The sequence below is a fragment of the Achroia grisella genome, unplaced genomic scaffold (assembly GCF_030625045.1).
Source record: "Achroia grisella isolate CSIRO2021 unplaced genomic scaffold, CSIRO_AGI_Agris_v1 utg1240, whole genome shotgun sequence".
NCBI lineage: Eukaryota > Metazoa > Arthropoda > Insecta > Lepidoptera > Pyralidae > Achroia > Achroia grisella.
In genome coordinates this window covers 612,416-633,168 of record NW_026712603.1, presented here as the reverse complement: position 1 = coordinate 633,168, position 20,753 = coordinate 612,416, and the positions used below count along the sequence as shown (strand labels likewise).

The following is a 20,753-nucleotide window of genomic DNA, read 5'->3' as shown; positions in this document are numbered from 1 at the left end:
CAAAACCAACCAAAAGGAACTGGTGAACCGTGCCAAACGTTTACAATTTAACTGATAAGATTTGGCGTTCTCAGACAACACTAGTAATGTCAAATTAAAAAAAAGCTAGTGTTGCAGTTCTGAACCTGTAATAAATTTATAATTTATTTAATGTAAGATTTTATTAACTGATATAGTTAATGCAGATACAATTAATCGTTAAAATCAACTTTACGCAAAAAATTAAATATATAATAAAATGTAATATTTTGTATATAATTTGTTTATGTTTGACTTATCATTGCAGGTTTGAAATTTATTAGTTTTGAACGTTCATTTACGACGAATATTTTGACGCAGATCTACGTATTTATTCGTAATTCTTGTTAATATGCTTCGATAAATAAATAATAGATTCTCTAAACTCTAAGATGGGTAGGTAATAATTTATTAATGGTACATATGTATTTGTTTACAAATGTATTTGTCTAATATTAAATTTGTTGTTAGATGAAGCGAATAATACAGTACTGGATCTCTCGAGGCGTGGGCTAAAGAAAATAGAGAAAGCGCCTGCCGACGATTCTAAGACGATTATTAATTTAATTCTTGATCAGAATGAGCTGCAGCGCCTAGATAATATAGAGACCTTTAATCGAATTGAAAATGTAAGTACAAGTTTTCTATTGTACGTTTAAAAAATGATGTTAATTTAAATCAACGGTACAAATATTTTAAACTTATCAAGTCCAATAATTCTTATACGTTTATTACATGAAAATATATTGTTTTTTTAAGAAAAGAATTAAAAACTAACAATTTTCGGCAAAATGGATAAGTAGAGATATCATTGTTTATATTGTGAAGAATGGTGTAAACAATAGAAATAAATTACAATACGTTGGTTAATTGCTCAAAGATGCAGAATAAATTCACCAATTGTAAGATACTTTACACATGACAATTTAGAATGATCTGAATAATGAGTAGCATAATAAAAGCTTATTGACACTAGGAGGGAACACCTACACATCACCTTACATCCCACATAGCAATTACTTATTGTCCTGCTATGACCTTACATCACTACTTTAATAATGGAACTAAAAAATTCATGTAAATGCTATCTATGATCAAGTCATGCTGTACACTTATAAGTCAAAGCAAATCATTAGCACAGATGTGTGCACCATTCAATTTCAAATGAGAACAATCACACCCATCAAAGGGTAATATTATTAACACATTATGAGCAGGGAAGGTATTATTACCCATTTAAAATAAGTAATTTTAAATGACACAAGGGAAAAATATATATATATATATATATATATATTTATTTATTAATATGGGAACAAGTACCTGCTCCGCTCATAATGTATTAATATGGACTATTGATCATAGCTAGCAATGTGACCCTATCGGGTTGCCCTCCACACTGTTCCCACTGGAAACCATTGTTATAAATTCCTTCTGAATTTATAACATACTTAAACAGCATGCTGTACACACATAAGTCAAAGCAAACTGTTAGCGCAGTTGGGTGCCCCATTACATTATCTTGAAGGGGAGTATTATTAATATCGACTAGTGATCATTGCTATCAGGTTGCCCTCCACACTGTTCCCATTGCAGCATTTTATTATCTTCCTTAAAAATACACTTGTTCTAACTACAGGACAGCTTTTTAGCAATGTCCAATGCCAGATTGATCCTTATGTTTCAACACTCAACAACCAATAACCTTATTTCTTGTTCCAGTTGTCAATATGCAACAACTTCTTACTTCGTATGCATGGTGTGTCAAAGTTAACAAACCTGCGCATCCTGGCACTCTCCAACAATGGTATCCTCCAGATTGAGGGGTTGAAGGATTTAATTTACCTTAAAGTGTTAAAACTAGCTGGTAAGTTACTATTGTTGTTGTGTATACATTTACTAGCTGTGTCTTGAGGCTTTATTTTAATTACCATAAGGAATAAAGTATAATGTTAATATAAATATAGAATATATTTGTCTGTCTTTTAAATTTCCATTTTTACTCACATGTTAGCAAAATTACTTATTAATTTTCATAGTTTCATTTATTAAGTAAAAGTAAACAATGCTTTGCTTACCATTGTTATATATTTTTATCTATATTATTTCATTCACAGGTAATAATATAAAATCAATTGAACATTTGAATCACAACATGCATTTGGAACATCTAGATTTGTCCAACAATCAAATCTCATTTATAGCAGATATTTCATATTTGAAAAATTTAAAGGTAAGATTGGAAACACTGCCTTATATTTGTTTCCTACTGAACATTTTATTTCTTGAGTACCTAATTAAATCAGTCATAGTTAACAGAACAAACCAGTCCCTACAAGCATCACCTGTTCACCAGTATAACGATGAGCCAGCTATCACTGCGCTCTACCATATTTTATGTTGTGTTTATAATAATAACCCTTTTTCCAAAAGTTGGGGTACATTTGCTGTTTACAGAATGTCCCGCAACTCAGTGTGCCTTTTGGCATAGGCCTCCTCCAGCTCTCTCCACTGAGCTCTGTCCAGAACGGTCCCAGAGTCAGGTTGTTACTGTTTACTGTGTTTACATAAGAGTAAATAACAATTATAATTTGTATTTTTGTAGCATGTAAACCTGGAAAGGAATCGCATAATGGATCTGCGTCAGTGTGACCGTTATCTGCCCACCAATCTGGAACACCTGGGTCTTGGGCACAACAACATCCAGGACCTGAATGAGATCTGTCATCTGGTGCACCTAAGCAAACTGGACAGCTTTACTATACAGGGAAATCCTTGTATATCAATGGCGGGAAAGGACAAATTGTATCCTTTTCAAGATTTTTTTATGTTTACTATTGCATATCCATGTCTCGGTTTTCGGCGGTTTAAAACTTGTGGATGTTTTTGTAGATTTAAATTTACCCACAAGCTTGATGTTCACAAATAAATTAAACCAAATTAGTATAGATTTGCTACTGATTTTATAATCCTGAGAAAATTTTTTGGGTGTATTCACAAATAGAATAGAATACAACATACTTTCTTCTCAATAATTTGTTACATAATAATAAAAAAAAAAAATTTATTTGTAACAAAATATGAGTCACACACACACAGACACTCAGTTTTTGTTACATTTGCGTGTGCGTGTGTGATTGCTTAAACAAACAATTATTTTAAAAGAACTATACTTTCATATGCATTTAGTGGAAAGCTGTCAATTTGCAATAAAAAATTTAAAATCATCATTGTAGATTTTATTAAGGTAATATTACAATAATAAATTCTTAATATAAACCCAGAGGATTTGACTATCGACCTTTTGTTCTCAATTGGATTCTAAGTGTAAAATCTATAGACGGATTCGTCGTCAGTGCTATTGAGAGGTAAGTACTTTAGTCGCATATAATAATAACCGTGGTGTTATGGCTACTAAACAACGGGTAGGTATGTCAAAATATTTTTTTTATAAATGAATAATACACATTGAAAACACGCAGACCGATACATACAATCTTACTCATGAATACAAATGTTAGTATCGTGCCAGGAACCGAACCCGTGACCATCTTCAGTAAATTGGTGTGCTAAACCGCTAGACCACCGTGACCGGTGATACATGCATATGGTACGCCGTTGTGGGTTGCTCAGTATTATAGATTTTTGGATGTTTCCGCTATTAGATAGAATTAGCCACTTGCTAATTTAGAACAAAATGTAGGATGTAATTTTATTTTTTTCTTGTACTTCCAGCTGATAAATAGTGTTAAAAAATAAAACTCCCTAAATAAATGTAAGAATAAAAAAAAAAATATTGTTCAACATATAATAAGAGTCAATACAATAACCGTATTTATGGTTGTTCTATTAACTCTTATTAAACGTCTATTTAATTAATTTTTAATATTTGTAATTTATTTGTATTCATATCTATGATTGTTTGTATTGGTCTGGGTGTTTTCTATGTCTATGTATAATATGTATGCATTTACGAAAAAAAAGTATGTATATGTATCAGTTATAGTACCCATAACACAAGCTATAGCTAGCTTAACATGGGTCTAGATGGTGCTGTGTAAATTGTCATGAGATTATTTATTTATTATTTTATATATTTCATTATATTTTGTATTTGAGATAGTCAAGAAATCTATTTTATTCTACCCACTCATATAGCTAGTATAAAGTAACCTAACATTGAGGGTGACGCAGCTGGAATCGAGTCACAACGCGAGCTTCAAAGCGTTCGTGGCCCGGGTCCCCACCAACATACTGCCCACCTTCTTGAAAGAGGACTACTGGCCGAAGGGGGTGGTCTATTGGTGCTACCGTGGCAGATTGCCATCGTCAGTGCCGTGACCATAGAGACAATTTGAATTTACATTTTATTATTATTTCTTATTTATGTCAGTCTATAAGGTATTTACAATATGGTCCATGTGACCTGCATTAAATAAATGTACAAAAGAAACATATGTTGCAGCTTGAAAGCAGAATGGTTGTATAGTCAAGGCAAAGGGCGGCACTTCCACGCGGGCCAGCATCAGGAGTTATGTGAATATCTCGCTTCCACATGTCCTCTCACTGCAGATGCACTAGAAACCGAAGACCAAAGGAAACTGCGTCTAATTCTCAGCAAGGTATTGTTTTTATTACAAACATTTTATGCCCAAAGTTTTCCTAGAAGAGTAAATCTTTTCATTTAGTTAATGATTTTATATTTGAAGCATTGATTTATTAGATAAATATTGGTCCTAAATGGAAATTTAATCATCATGTTCATACTGATTTGGAATCCAGTCACATTGATATGTGAGAGTAAGATTTGTATAATGAGAGAAACATTTAGCTAATAGTCATTTTGGTACTATTTGCCATTTTAGTACGAAATTTATATTATTGGATCGATATTTTCGGACAAGATCCTAAATTGTAAATGATTATAATATAACCGGTGATGTCCAAATTGAACCTAATATTTAATACTTATATTAAAAATGTAGTAAACTATATTTATGTTCATATTATATACTTGTCCTGAACATTTTTATCTTATTATCCAGATCGCAGTAATAATGTAATAGGCTATAGAAAATGAAAAATATATACATACAATTAATATACATGTTATAACAGGCTCAACACCATCAACAGCAATTGAAGGACCAGAACCACAGTCCCTTGAAACCAAAACTACAGTCTCCAAGAATGCAAAGTAAGCATATCTGAATTCTAGCAACCTAAACTACTCTTGCTCAACCAGACAGACAGACAGATTGAATTTAGTATTAGTAATATTAGTTATTTACTGTTTTGGACTAAATAGATTAAAAGTATGAACAATAATGTCTTACTATATACGTAAACTAGCTGCGCTCGCGACTTGATCCTCGTAAAATGACGATACTTCCATATAACCTGTTTTCGCATCTAAAAGCCCCTTGACAACCTCTTAGCAGTCAAGCACACCGCTCTTACGGCCGATGGTCGCGGGTTCCACGGCACAAACATTTTTTCGCATTAAAAAATATGCCTATTTACAAAAAAAAAAATATATTTATGTATCAGTTATCTAGTACCCATAACACAAGCTCTAGATAGCTTAACTTGTCTATCAATGTCATTATTATTATATTATTATTATTATTTGTCAGGGTCTAGACTACCTGTGCACCAATTTTCATTTAAATCGGTTCAGTGGTTTCGGCGTGAAAGCGAGACAGACAGATAAACATGTTGCGAGTTATTTTCGCATTTATAATATTAGTAAGGATAATTCCATTGACTGCCTCGGTGGTCTAGCAATATAGTACATCGTATTACTACCCATGATCGCTGGTTAGATTCCTTGCAGTGTATAAAATTTTTATTGAGTTTGTATGGGTTTGGGTGTTTTTACATTTATTACGAATGTATTTAAGTAGTTGTGTAAATTATCTAGTACTATGGGTAGCTCAGAAACACTGCTTAGCTTGGGACTAATGGGACTCTGTGGATTGTCCAAGGATATTATTATATTATAGAAAAATAGGTAATTCCAATCTTATAAAAAATAACTTTTTCGAAATTTTAAACATGGATTTCTTTCAAAAACTAGTTATTTAGTTTCTACTACCATCATGAACTTTCTACTTGGTATACATATTACGGTTAATTTTGTATAATATTATCATGCTTGCCATGTGATGTCAGCTCGGATAGCGTCCCGGCACATGGGCCGTTCACCGGATCGCCTGACGTCCAGCTACCACGCAGCATTGACCAGGAACTCACCCTCGCATCAGTCGGCGCTGGCCACGGACCTTCCGTCCGCAATGAGCCAGAGCTTCGACTCGCCAGGACTCATGTACGCCATGGAGAAAAAGGATGGACGGGACAAGGAGAAAGAGAAGGAGAAAGAAAAACCACAAGGTCAGTGTTACGTCGTTACAAAGACATCTGCATACCTATTTTCGCCAAATCAGCTATGTAGCTATGTGATGGAACATAGCTGATTTAGCAGCCCTCAGGAATAATATGGCATCAAAGGAAGGGGTAACACGGATCTATTTCATGTCTATAAGCTATAGCTACTTTTGCATCAGATCAGGTTACATTGTCATTCAGTAGTTATATAAAGAAGGCGATCATAAAATTATAAGTTAATAGTTGTAATATATAGTAATTAATAATGGCCAAAAACCAAAATTCTTATTACCATTTCAGAACCCCCTGCAGCTAAAGTGGTTAACCACTCACTCGAAGCAGCTTCAAAAATGGTCCCAGTACCCGAGTCACTTATGAGCCCAGACTATCAGGATCCAATTTATGACATACAGAGGACCATACCAAAACCTATCAATAACTCTGTTAATAGTATTTCTAATACGTCATCCCAGTCCAGCAATAGTAGCATCAATGAAGACAGACAGCAGAAGGCTAGCATGAATAGGAGTTTAAAAGGCTCTCCTAAGTTAACAAAAAGTGCCACCTCATCACCAAAGCTTAAGTCCAGGATGGAGCAGCGTAAAGGGAGCCTGACGGTTAAACATGATGAGAGTCAGATGAACGGTGTAAAAGATGACCAGATTGACCCTGACAAATTGGAAATAATAAAGCTCGCTTCAAATCAGCGGCGGCAGAAGAAGATGACAGCAGAGTCGATGGCAGCTGTGACTATACAGAAAATGTGGAGGGGATACAGAAGTAGGAATCTAAATAAGGACACGTTGAGGATCTTGCACGCTATACAGGCAGCTAGAGCGAGACAACATATACAGTGAGTTTAACGTAATAACATTAAATTTTCAGGCATCTATCAAAAGGATGTCTTTGTTCTTATAGTATTTTTGTTGAAAAATCTAAAGTATTTTAAATACTAATATTCATGTTATTTACATCGCTTGATGCATTTTAATTAACAATGAAGGCTATAAATTGATATAATAAAATGTGGAATATAGGTAGCATTTAGGATGGAAAGGGAATAGGTTACTTTATTCTGGATTGTAATCAACATGCAGATAAAATTAATCTTTATTCAGTAGACTAAAACTATAAAATTGAATACAGAATGAACTACCAATAATTTATATTTTTTTAATTTAACTTAAATTTATTTAACTAATGTCTCTTTCTAACTCTTATATAATATTTATAGGAGGCTAACATGTGATATGGAAGCGACTAAAGCAGCGTTAGAGAGTGAACGTAAGATCCAGCAGTTGCAGATGCAGGCGATTAACGCACTTTGGAAGAAAGTCTCCACACTGCAAACGACAGGTAAGTTAATGGACTTTTAAGATTTGTGCGCAGCGACATATAAAATAAATGACTAGGTTTTGATTGTTTGTTGTAGTTTGACTAGAAATTTATATTGCAATAATATGTCCAATCAAATCACGTGACTTAATGGGTTTGGTCATAGTACCCATGTCATTATTATATTTTATTTGTACACTAGTGGAGCCGGCAGATGTTGCCTTGCCCAGAAAAATGACAATTTATATTGGACCTAAGTGCCTACTACCGGGATTTTGTGTTTTCAAACCATCCAGGAACCCTATTAAGGACTTAGGTGACAAACACACGTACAGAATAATTAACATATTGTATATTAAATAATACAAAAGTATTTTTTATATCACAGTGATAGTATAAGTATAATTAAAAGAAATAACTAAAAATGTGGTATAAGGATAGAACCCAACAACACTTCAGTCATTCAGTCTTAACAAACCTGTCATGAGTATAATGTTGTCTACATCGAAATGAATATACTATTAACATCGGGCAGAGAGTCGGCACCCGTCGGAGAGTGAAGAGACGCTGCAGAAGGTGATGGAGACGTGCGCGCGACTTCAGGGCCAGGTGGCGGAGCTTCAGGGCTGCATGCGCGAGCTGCTGCTGCGGGCGCGGCCCCCCTGCGACCCCCAGTGCGACCCCCATGACCCCCCGTGCGCCCCCTCCGCCGCCACGCAGACCGACATCAGCGCTGTCCTCACGCCGCAGGTACGCCTCCTGACATCATTTCCGCGGGCTTGTTCGTGTTGCCTTTACAGGACGCATCTAGAAACGCTCAATAGCGCCAAACCACCGCGCAATAACGTATACTACTGACTTAGCGCATTCTATCGCAGTCCGTGTTAGTTGTTTGTTTGCGTCCATTCCTCGAGAATCGTTTATGATATCAGGAAGAGCGATGCGGCTGGCTGCGGCGGCCGCAGTCGCTGCAGCTGGCGGCGCCCCCCGCGCCCCCCGCTGCACCCGCACCGTCTGCAGAGCCCAAGGCTACCACGTAAGTACCACTATTTTTCTTTTTCCAACAATACAGTACGAATCGTAAAACATTCAAATACAACTGATATTAATTCACATGATGATATTCATGGCCTGGCACCCCTTAAGCCCGTTTGTTGAGCTCGTATTATTGTGCTTGTTACAGCTGGTCACATTTGCATGATAACATTGACACTGTCTAAATAAGTGTAAATGTTTTGCAAATTAAAACAAACTTTATAGTCCTATAGATAGAGTTAGATATAGTTTTGGCATCATGTAACCACATCGTCAACTTCCTCTATTTCCCTTAGCATGACATAATTTATATATTTATTACAGTATCACAAAAATATAAAGCACATGCATACAGAGTGTGGTTAAGTTCATTTTTTTTTGTGACGACTTGTAAGTGCATGCTATATAGACACAGGATCTCACAATATTATAATTATGTATATTAAGCTTAAAATTATTGTATCTATTATTTATATATGAATAGTCCCATACAATAGTTGTATTAATTATACTTTTTATAATAATAAAATTGTAAGTCTGAAACAATTAACACAACGCCATCTAGAATCCCGAACTAACTAAGCAAAGCTTGTACTATGTGTTCTAAACTAATGATACAAATATATTTGTTATAATTATAATGAATAAACTAAACATATTACATTAATATATAACAAACTAGCTACTCGCCCCGGTTTTGCCCGGGTATGTATAATCTTCCTCTAGAATCACTATCTATTAAAAAAACCTCTTCAAATTCCCTTGCGTAGTTTTAAAGATTCAAGCATACATAGAGACGGACAGACAGCGACATCGACTTTGTTTTATACTATATAATGATAATAATACACATATAAAAAAAAACTACATTGATGTAGTTTTTTGTTGATGTTTATCAACAACAACATCAACAAACAATTGTAAAAGTAATTATAATATTATTATTACGCATGACTACAAATGTTTGTCAGTTGTCTTATATGGATAATCGAACCCACGACTATCGGAAATAAAGTGATGTAATACCGCTAAATCATTAAGCCCGTTTTTTTTTTGGTAATAATTGAAAAATAAAATTGTATTTACAGTGAGAAACAAAACGAGATGGAAACTCTAGACATAGAGCGCACCGAATCCGTTATAGAGGACAAGACAGAGTGTATAGAAGAACAGGAACGAAACCAAAGCATAATTACCGACTGATAATGGAGATTCCACCTTGTTACATTGTTGTTAAGGTTTAAAGCTTAGCTCCGGTTAGTCAGGTAAATGACAGAATTTGTATAAATTGGCTAATTTATTCTTTGTTTAAATAAGTTATAAGTTCTACACGCGACTGAGTTGTGTCTTAATTATTTCTAAAAAACAGCATAGTTTGTATATGTGGTTTATGGAGATTTTAAATATTGTTGTACTACTTTCCTATTAAGGCAAACTCCTTAATGGGAAAGTAGTACAACAATCATAGACAATTGACCATGGAGAATTATACTCCAGTTAAAAGGTAAAGTATATTATGTATACATTATTCATTTTGATATTATTGTCTATACACAAAAATAGTATAAAGAGATAAATTAAATCGCCTCAGGAGTTTATTGCACTGTCAAATATATTCCATAATCTGTTAGTTTATTCCTGTACTATATGAAATATTGAACACAAAACTGGCATTGTAAATGCGTTACTATTACATTGTAAATTGATTTAGAATTGTAATAATTGATAGTGTAATAGTCTCCTTAAATAGTATTATACCATCTACGAGATGGTTTAAATTATAAAAAACCATTTGTCTAATAAATTTTATAGTTCAAATCAGAAGCTTGAGCTTGGATTTTTCAAAAAGCATTATTTTTAGTTGAAGGATAATTATGAGTATTAATGTTTATGTTATAAGGTTCAAATTGAAATGCCTTATCTTGACATGATAGAATTATCGCATAGTGTTAGTTCCAATTTAAACCACGTTTATTTATCATCACACATTAAACCTTTTATTCTATCACAATATTAAACCAGCATAATGTTAAAAAGTGTGTTTTGCCAAATCTTCTTTTAATCATTAGCGCACGTCAAACGTAATTACATTGCATTAGGTAATAAGTTATTTATGAATTTTAATAGTTATTGCTCTAGGTTAACCGGATATGGGATGGAGGCTATATTGAGTAGAAAATCAATGGATTTAAACATTCTGTGTGTTAGGTAGTAAGAATAGGAAAATATAAATATAGTCATATTGGTTTGGATTGTAATGAGATTAACAAACTGCTGAAAACTCGCATAGCGAGTTGAAACTGTCTATAAATCATACGCACTTTAACGCGCCTAGCGGTAACTATTTTATTGCGTTTATTTACCGGACTACTCTAATGCTGTGGTCGCAGCTGGTCCTGACAGCTTCACCGGACGATATGGGACGAGTGCAGATGGATTCAAACCAAAGAAAGGACTTATAGAGCGGCTGAAAGCCAACCCTTGCCTGACGGATACGACTTTAGTCTGAGTGCAACTCTAGAGTTCAGATCCTTGGCTTAGACCGTCGTAATTTCGCTCCCCATTAAAATTGGATGGAGGTCAATCGGAGGGGTATTCATAGCGTGTGCGCGCGAGATAGCCAGGCGCGTCGAGGTGTACTTACACGGCAATAGTCACCGCTTACAAGCTAGTACAATTGTAAGTTCATCGCGGTACTAATTAGCACACCCGGCACACATTTTTACGAATTCGCTCAGCAGTTAGTGTTATTTAATTATGTGATAATTATGATGATTGTCTGATGCATCTCATGTTGTTATTGCAAACGTTATAACTGATTATTATATCGCTTCAATCATTTGCATATAAACCACAGATCAATTGAATATATTCATATAAAACAGGTGTTTAACCTAATCGTTTTAAAAGTAAATGAGCGAGATAGACTATAAAGACGCAGACACGCGTTACGTTGCGTGCACGAATACGCACAAAGCGTACAATACGAGCGTCGAATAATGGCAGCTACAATGACCATTGTAGTTAAATTACTTGTGATAATTATCGACGCTGATTATATTAGTTTTTACAATGAGCGGAGTGTAAACAAGTCATTAGAATGTAAAGCAATGCTATGTCTTTGCGAGGTCAGAGACAGGGATGTAGAAAATTAACTGTTATTTTCTGCATCATAGATCATCATTTGTGACGTCGACAACTGACAATGTCTCTATTCCATCTATGACTAATGTAATAAAGGTAGATTTGAGATGCATACAAATCCCATGAACCTTCTAGATTCGGTTATGGGCCCAGTTATATTCGGTTTAGATTTTTTATTTTTATAAGCTTGTAATTTATTACATTTTTTATATAAATGCATAATAATAAACCAACTTTCGTAACATCTATTAAAATTTAACTTTAGAAATAAAGTCACAATATTGGTTACACTTTTTAATTTGTAATTCAAACTAAACTATATGTACATACATTGGATGTATATTGAATTACATTTTTAATTTATATTTAACAATAAAATTACCAAAGAATGCATACATACATCATACCAAAATTTACAAGTTATTTATAATTCTATAAGAAAGAACAAGGGATTGCATTTTTATACACATTAATAGTCGGCTCGCCTAATGGTTGGCTATAAGTTTACGACACTTCTATAATGTATTTTTATCAAAGATAACGTAACTTTGTAAGTCTGTTGATGGACCTGAAAGTATTTTGTGGCGTGAGCTATCCGTTGGTTGCATAATGTAAAACTATTCCAACAATAAAGGAATCTGATAAACATTGTAAAGTTGTATGCAATATATTATTTATTCCCATATATATATAGATAATAAGAATGGGAAAGCGTGGTTAGTATTTATCAGATATTATAAAAAAACCGATTGAAGATGTCCAGGGCCTGCATTATGTAAAACTATCCCAATAATAAAGTCCCTGGAATCTGATAAACATTGTAAAGTTGTATGCAATATATTATTTATTCCCATATATATATAGATAATGTTCATTGATGTAAACTAAGTCCTATTGATCACACACGACAATAAGTACGATTCTATTTATTGTCTAATGACTAGTAAAATATTTTACACCAAACTCACTGCCATCTTAATAACTAATCGTATTATTGATAAATTAAAAAATATTTAACATACACGTTAATATTTATAGGGTCGCTACCCGGAATGCCAGTGATTATTGCAGGAAACTAAATATTACAATCTTATATTTTTTGTAACAGAATTTGACTTTGAAGTATCATGTATAGTACTCAAAAAATTATCATCAAGCAATATTTCTAGACAATTTTTGGTAAGTTTTAAAGTAAAGAAAACTTTTTTTTTATATATTTTGTTTTTGAGAAAAATGTTTTTAAGTAGATTAACCATTTCAGAACGTGGATGAGTGTTCTAAAATGATAAGTATCATTGGTTAAATAAAACTAAATAAATTATTCTTTTTTAGAGCACTCGTAATTTATGAACAACATTCTCAGTTATTAAGCAATCGTAATGTATTCTGATTAATTTCGAGTGGCAACCCTAATTCTCACAGTTTTATTATATATGTGACTTTTACTTAAAGCATAGCATTCATTTACTGTTAAATTAAACGGAAATATAAATTAAATAATAATTTATAAAAGATAATATTAAAATACCAAGAAAGTGTTTCATTATTTTCAATCTAAAAGTATTATATGGACAGTAATATTATTAAGATGTTATGACGAGAATGTATTATAAATATATATGATTTTCAAGGTTTAAGAATGTTTAATAATAAATTTTCTATTTCCATTTATAATACTATGAGTGCATTTATTTAATGAGAATAAATAATAATTAGTTAATATTTTGTTGAAATGGATTCTAAAGAGTAAATACATAACAACGTTACTTTTTTAAGGGATTATGTAAGCCTTTAGATTGTTGCAATAACAAAACGAGTTGTACGGTTCGCAACTGCAACTACCGCATTTTTTTTAAATAAACGGTCAATAGTCAACCTACTCGGATTAAAGTATCTACTTGAATTATACTTCTTTATTTATTAAACGTCTCTTTCTGTTAATAACGCTAGAATGACTTTCTTTTATTTTGGTTCATAATATATCTATAGTGCAGGCGCCAACCTTTCTGCGCTATCGATATGCTATGCGGGGCTGGTCTATAAATTAATTCTTGAAAGAAATCATCAGATCTCATGAGTGTAAAAGATAATGGACAAGAGAATATTGATTCATTGAGTTTTATATTAGTTTAAGATGTTTTTGGAAGTGCTTTTTATCACAATTTTAATAATTATACTTCGTTATAATTACACGAATCTCTGAATACGCTTGTATTTACCATATTGTATTATTTATAATTATTTCCACATATTTACCATGGGTTTTATAAATACATTTATTTGTTTTAGTAATACATTTTAAAGTGTAATATCATAATAGTAAAATATAATGTTCTTTAAACATTTAACTGAACTGTGAGCACTTTGGAATTATGTTTTTTTTACCACTCAATATGCAGATTAATAGGTAAGAAGCTTGCCTATTGCCCTTTTAAACAAGTGTTGTACTTTACGTTTTAACGTTATGATTGGCGTGAACGTGTGTGTATGAGTGACAGGAAGTCATGCGTCAAAATGAAGGTATTATATTGTTAGTTTAGCTCTTTTGTTCTTTTCTTTCGTGCTACTTTCTGAATTGGAAGAAAAAGACAAAATACTGTAATAGTTAAAATATGGTTGTAACTTTATTTTTATGTGTAAGGGAGGTTGTGTTTCTTACTAGAGGTTACTCTATGACCAAGAATACTTCTTGGTAAACATATAGTTTATTCATTATGGTTGTAAAGGGAATTTAATCTATTAACAGATATTTACTAGTCATTTTTAACTATCCATCGTCAGTCACATTATTTTTAACTTTCATTTATTATTGTCACAATTCTAATACGCTTTTTAAATAATATTTATAAGGACTTATTACTTTGTATAATTTTTTACTTTGTGTACTACGGAATAAGGTCGTTTATCATTTGCACGAACCAATTAATGTTTCGTAATGTGTACGCTTAATAGAAAAGACAGTTGGTATAATTGTTTACTGTTTTAATTGTAAGTATTATGTTAATACGGTTTAAGTTAGAATGCCGTTAATGTAAACATGAGTGCATTTTTATTGGTTAATAAAGGTTAAGGAGAGTTCTAAAATGAACCTTAATGTTGTATCCTAGGAATAATTCTCATTGGTCGATATAAATCACGTTCAGTACGCAGACGAATTCTTTTATTCTATTTTATTGTCTAAAAAAATCTTAATTTGTATCATATGGTTATAGTAAGCGAGGCTTGTCATTACTTAGACTGTTTAATTTATTTACATATAATTCACTATATGTTGCCCGCAAATTCGTATATAACAGCATTTTGTTCCGGTCAGCCAATGAAAATGCACCTTCATTAACCAACACATGGTAATACTAGGTTACCATAGCCAAAGTTGTGTCTATGGGAATAACATTAATACCATAGACTCTCCACATTGTGACGCTATATGGAAGCTTGCGACTAGGGATGATTGAATGAGGGATGATATTAAGAAAACATCGATCTAAAAGTATCGAATATTAAACATCGATGTATCCTCTTGACCTATCTATATCTTGTCAGTTTTTGACTCGAATAACATTTTTGTCGATTAGATCAATCGATTATCAATCATCCCTACATAGTAATGATTGAACTTGAGCACCAACACTTCTGTATATGACAAAGCAACAAGATTGAGTGTAAAGTACAGCTAGATATATTAATATTATATTGTAAGTAGTCTATGGTGACTGTATTGGAGATCTGCCAATGATACTATAATACAAACAACCAAGTGGCTTAAGATATCGCTTACATAAGGAATAATTCGTTTTTATTTCCCGTCAATATAGTATAGGGAAGTTTCAGAAATGATATGTCGATGCAGCGGTACTAGATTTTTAGTTCTCACTCCACAATAACTCCGTTACTGTATTCCACGTGTGGTCGTACCCAGCTGCTTTTAACAGTAAGACCGCTCCCATTTTTCGTTCTGCTCTAATGCTGTTGGCCTTTACAGCTTCATCGGATGATAGGAAGCGAATATAGATGGCACTCCAAACCCGTGGACTTATGGAGCGGCTGAAGGCCAACTCTAAGGGTTTAAACCTCGGCTCAGGCCGTCGTAATTTCGATCCCCGTTTGATTAGGGAATCGATCGGAGTGGAGCGTTTTTTTCTCCTTCACTATGCTTATTAGTAGGGGCACGACGGTGGCGTCACCAATAATTCGTGACATTACAGATTACTCTAACTTTATATATGGAAGCTGACAATTGAACTATTGAAATTGCATTAAGCATCGGAAACTGACATTTTGTCGTTCACAGACAAGTCTTCATCTATGCGTACTCTAATGTTACTTTACATTATAGCTAAGTTACCGTACAGTCATCATAAGACTCCAAAGACACTTGCCGTCCTCGACACAAATTTCATCGCGTACCCACCTTATTTGTTGTATATTATGTTAGAGCCTGTATTTATTGTTTTATAAAACGAATTTTAATGTAATTGTTGTTTCATTAATTACCTGTTCTCTTGACCAGCTTTTTTTCGGTTTTGTTTATATGACAGTTGTTAAAAAAAATTTGCTATAGTATATTGAATCAGCAGGCTTGCTCCAGACCACGATGGATTGAAATCTGTAAATCAAATACACCCAGCAAAATAAAGAATACCCATTTCATACGTCTCAAGCTAAGCAGAGCTTGTGTTATGGGTAATACATAACTGATATAATAAAGTGAATACTAATATTTGGACCATGCGAGGAATCGAACCCGCGAGCATAGAAAATAAAGCGGTGTGCTAAACCCCTAGACCACCGAGACAGTCTATGTGTTGCATCTAACCCGATTTCTACATTTGATATGGTTATTTCAGTCAGTTATTAAAAACCTAAATTAAGTAGCCAATCTTCATGCCAAGCGGTTCGAACCCGAGAATAACGGAAGCTGTGGGCAAATAATTACCTATTCTAGTTTCTCGCATACTAAATATAGTATTTTCTGAATTTGTATGTAACAGTGTATTACTATCACATATAAATTCAGAAAATAAAGCACCTAGGTACTTAGTAGGTACCTGTGGAATAAATATCATGTAAAAAAGGATCAAAAGGATTTGAAAGAAATAAAAGGCAAATATATCAAAAGTGACGTATATTATTTTTTGTATAGTCACATATAAAATGCTAAAATCAGTCAGTTCCGTGAATTAATGTGACAATGTATTTGTAAATAAGTACAACATTACACCATCAAATATATAAGACCATACGAATATTAGTTATAGATGGCATTACGTTGAAGATGTCAACCTTAAACTATAGTAATTTATTATTATATTTGCATCACTGAAATAAATGAATAATTCATATTATAATGGCATATATTTGATAACATAATTACAATCAAATTGTCAGACCTTAGCAATGCGATGCATTAAAATTCGTGACATGCGATCTAGAAAACTCTTATAAAATCCTGGTACACTGCATACAAATAGTACGTACTCTGTAATATGATTAAATATTGAATCTACATCAAATGTTTAATATCGAATCAGACAGACCACGTGGCCATTTTTTAATGGATGATAATGTAATATGGATGATAATGTAATGGTGCTCTCGCCGGCGCTAACGGTCTACGCTGCAGGGCACCAGGGGAGGATGATAGAATGAACATGAAGTCAGGTCACTTGCAGCATGCAGTGACAAATTAACGAGGAATTTATCAGAATGGTTTCCAGGGGGAACCGCGTGGAAGTTAACCTGACAGGGCACACTACTAGCAATGGGGTCATCAATCTACATTACTAACAATCAACTTTCACTCCCACGTGGTCATATTACGACTTCGATTTCTGAACTAAGACGCTGTCTCAATACTCTGTAATTTCACTGTCGTATCTCTCTCTAATATCGGATGGGCAGCGTTCGGGAAGCTCCGATATATCTTTTCGTCCAAATTTCCGCAGTGTCTCAAGACGAAGGTTTACGACCAATGTGTGTTGCCAGTGATGACTTACGGAACAGAGACGTGGTCGCTAACTATGGGCCCCATCAACAAGCTCAGAGTCTCTCAGAGGGCAATGGAGAGGGCTATGCTCGGAGTTACTCTGCGTAATCGAAGAAGTGAGGAGATCCGCAGAAGAACCAGAGTGACCGAAGAATTGCGACTCTGAAGTGACAATGAGCAGGGCACATAGCTCATGGCCGTTGGGGCAGTAAAGTTCTCGAGTGGCGACCACGCACCGAAAGACGCAGCGTGGGAAGGCCTCCAGCAAGGTGGACCGACGATTTGGTCAAGATCGCTGAAAGGCATTGGATGCGAGCAGCGCAGGACCGATCGTCGTGGAGATCTTTGGGGGAGGCCTATGTCCAGCAGTGGACGTCTTCCGGGATGCAATGATCTCTCTCTAATATAGTAGTAGTAGAACTTACAAGGTAAGCAAGCTACTAGACGGCTGGAATAGATGTCACAAATATGGTCACGCAATGACTTAGGACAACGTCTATCTCTGTATGTAGTTTAAGAATGTATTTAGCAAGATTCAATTGGAGTTGGAGTTGGTGTTAGGAACACTATTGACATGGAATTGTGACATCCATATCAATCCATATATGCGGCTAATTCCGTATACAAGAGTAGTTATAAAACAACTTTCAACCTATTAAAGCAATTATTAAAACATAATAGCATGGCTAGGATTATCATTATAATTAAAAATCAATATTAGTATAGATAAAAAAAATACCTAAAAAATAGTAAAAATTTCCACAGTTCTGTGTTTTCATTATTTAGGATTAATCACCTTTCTTTCTATGATGTCTTTATACACTAAGAAATATATAGGACCCTATTATTATAGTGTATACTTAATAATAACTAAAGAGTAGAAAAAATTATACTAAACTATACCTAAAATAACCAACTCATTACAAAAATATATTAAAGGTTCGTAAGCATCGACAAGTTCGTATAATGATATATGATTCTATTATAATTGACGGTGTAATACATTACAGAGGCAAAATAATCCTACCATTTAAATTTCATTAACTAATTATGACTTGCTAGATATACTTAGGTAGTTTATAGATTTTCAGCATTATTTGGTGCCGCGTAAAATTGTTACAACCACATTTATTATATCTACTTGAACACTTATTACCGAACTTCAAATACGACTTTACTCTAACACCCACTTGCATCTTTGAAACTGGTAAAGCCTGGTAACAATATGTGACATATTAATATTTTATCAATTAATTATCAATACATAGTTAGTAATTAATAACATTTACATAGTATTTAATAAGGATTACAGAAACAATAGAGAAATAATTAATCGCATATCTAGTATAATACTGGATTAACTCGTAAATTAAAAAATATTGGAAATCCATTACAAAATGTATAGATCTAATTTCAATTTTTTAAATTAATCCAATATTATACTAGGTGTGCGATAATATGTTCTCGCTTGCCTGATTTAGTAAACTAACTTGACAGGTATAGATACTGAAAAGAGGGCTAAGACAAATCAATAAACTTCTAGGATAAAACACTATTTAACTGTTGTATTATTTTCAAATTAATAATTTCGTTAAAAATAAACCATTGACAAGACTATTAATCAAAACCAAGAGATAACAGAGACTTTATAAAGAAATAAATGATTATAAAAACATTCATTATTCAATTGACAGCAGTTACAAACTTACAATTACTATACAAATTAAAACGTCCTAACTATAGTAGAACATGTTGTGACCATTATCCCGTTATGGCTCACACAGGACCAAAGACCACGGTTTGGAACGAATCAATTTTACGTATAATTGATTCGTATGAAGATCGAAACAAGGAATCCTCTCCCATACTGTGTACTGCGGCCTTAATGCAAGAAGCATTAAGGTCTCAGTCACATTATAGTACAGTATTTATTGGTATTGGTCGAAAGTTGACAAATAGCTTAAAGTTTAGATTATCTTCATTACAATGAGTGATTACGAACAACAACATACATTTAGACATAATGAATACGCTAACAGTATTGAGGGAGCTATAATTAAACCCCCATATTCTATTAAATTCCACCCCTTTTGTAAGATTTCACGCTTGATGGAACAATACAATGCCATGTCGATCAACTGTTTGTCCCATCATCAGATCATATCCTGCAAAATTCTAAACCCATAATATGACCATCTATATTTTCGGAGCAATTTCAGAAACTTCCCATTCATCGCAGAACATAGCTTATATGTACACTTTCCACTTCAGAGCGTATTTTATGGAAGTCTCATAAACTTGTGCTTCATTCTGTAATTTTTTATAAAGAGTAGAGATTTGAATTTAATTTTCTTTGTATTTTTCATAATGGATAAGTATAAAAATACTTGAATAATTTAACATATAGCAAGATATATTGCCATTGAGTAACATATTCCACGCTGCCAGCACCGTGGTATACAGTTAATCAGTGGCGTAGCTTGGAGGATGCATAGGAGGCCATAGTCCTAGGTGGCATAACAAAACTGATGAAAAAATTTGTAAAGTAAATAATAAAACTCTATGGAAATAAAACACGTGGTACTTTTCTTTTTCCATACAGTAAAGATATCTTTTATTAATTAACCCGCTTTATTTGATTTTACTATTTTTTAACTAAAAATTAAAATAGAGAGTGGCGAATTTTTAATTCCGCCTCCGCCCAAGGCGGAGTCAGACCACGCTACCCCTCTGCAGTTAGTTAAAAAATAATTAAACAATTTTTAATATTTAGGATATTTTCCTTTAAAAAATGTCTTGTAGCATTAAAATTGAAAGTTATTATACAATAAAAACAAATCAATCAATG

General features: G+C 33.4%; 1 protein-coding gene across 1 annotated transcript; it reads left to right on the top strand.

Moving 5' to 3' along the window:
* Positions 1-343: 343 nt before the first annotated feature.
* LOC131854583 (centrosomal protein of 97 kDa) lies at positions 344-10,037 on the top strand. The gene is made up of 14 exons (XM_059205703.1): positions 344-414; positions 490-647; positions 1,741-1,885; positions 2,136-2,251; positions 2,624-2,823; positions 3,303-3,386; positions 4,484-4,640; positions 5,137-5,215; positions 6,193-6,411; positions 6,706-7,258; positions 7,640-7,761; positions 8,276-8,490; positions 8,673-8,776; positions 9,864-10,037. Exons 1-14 carry the CDS (start codon positions 411-413, stop codon positions 9,976-9,978), a joined length of 2,271 nt encoding a protein of 756 aa, XP_059061686.1. The 5' UTR covers positions 344-410; the 3' UTR covers positions 9,979-10,037.
* Positions 10,038-20,753: the final 10,716 nt, after the last annotated feature.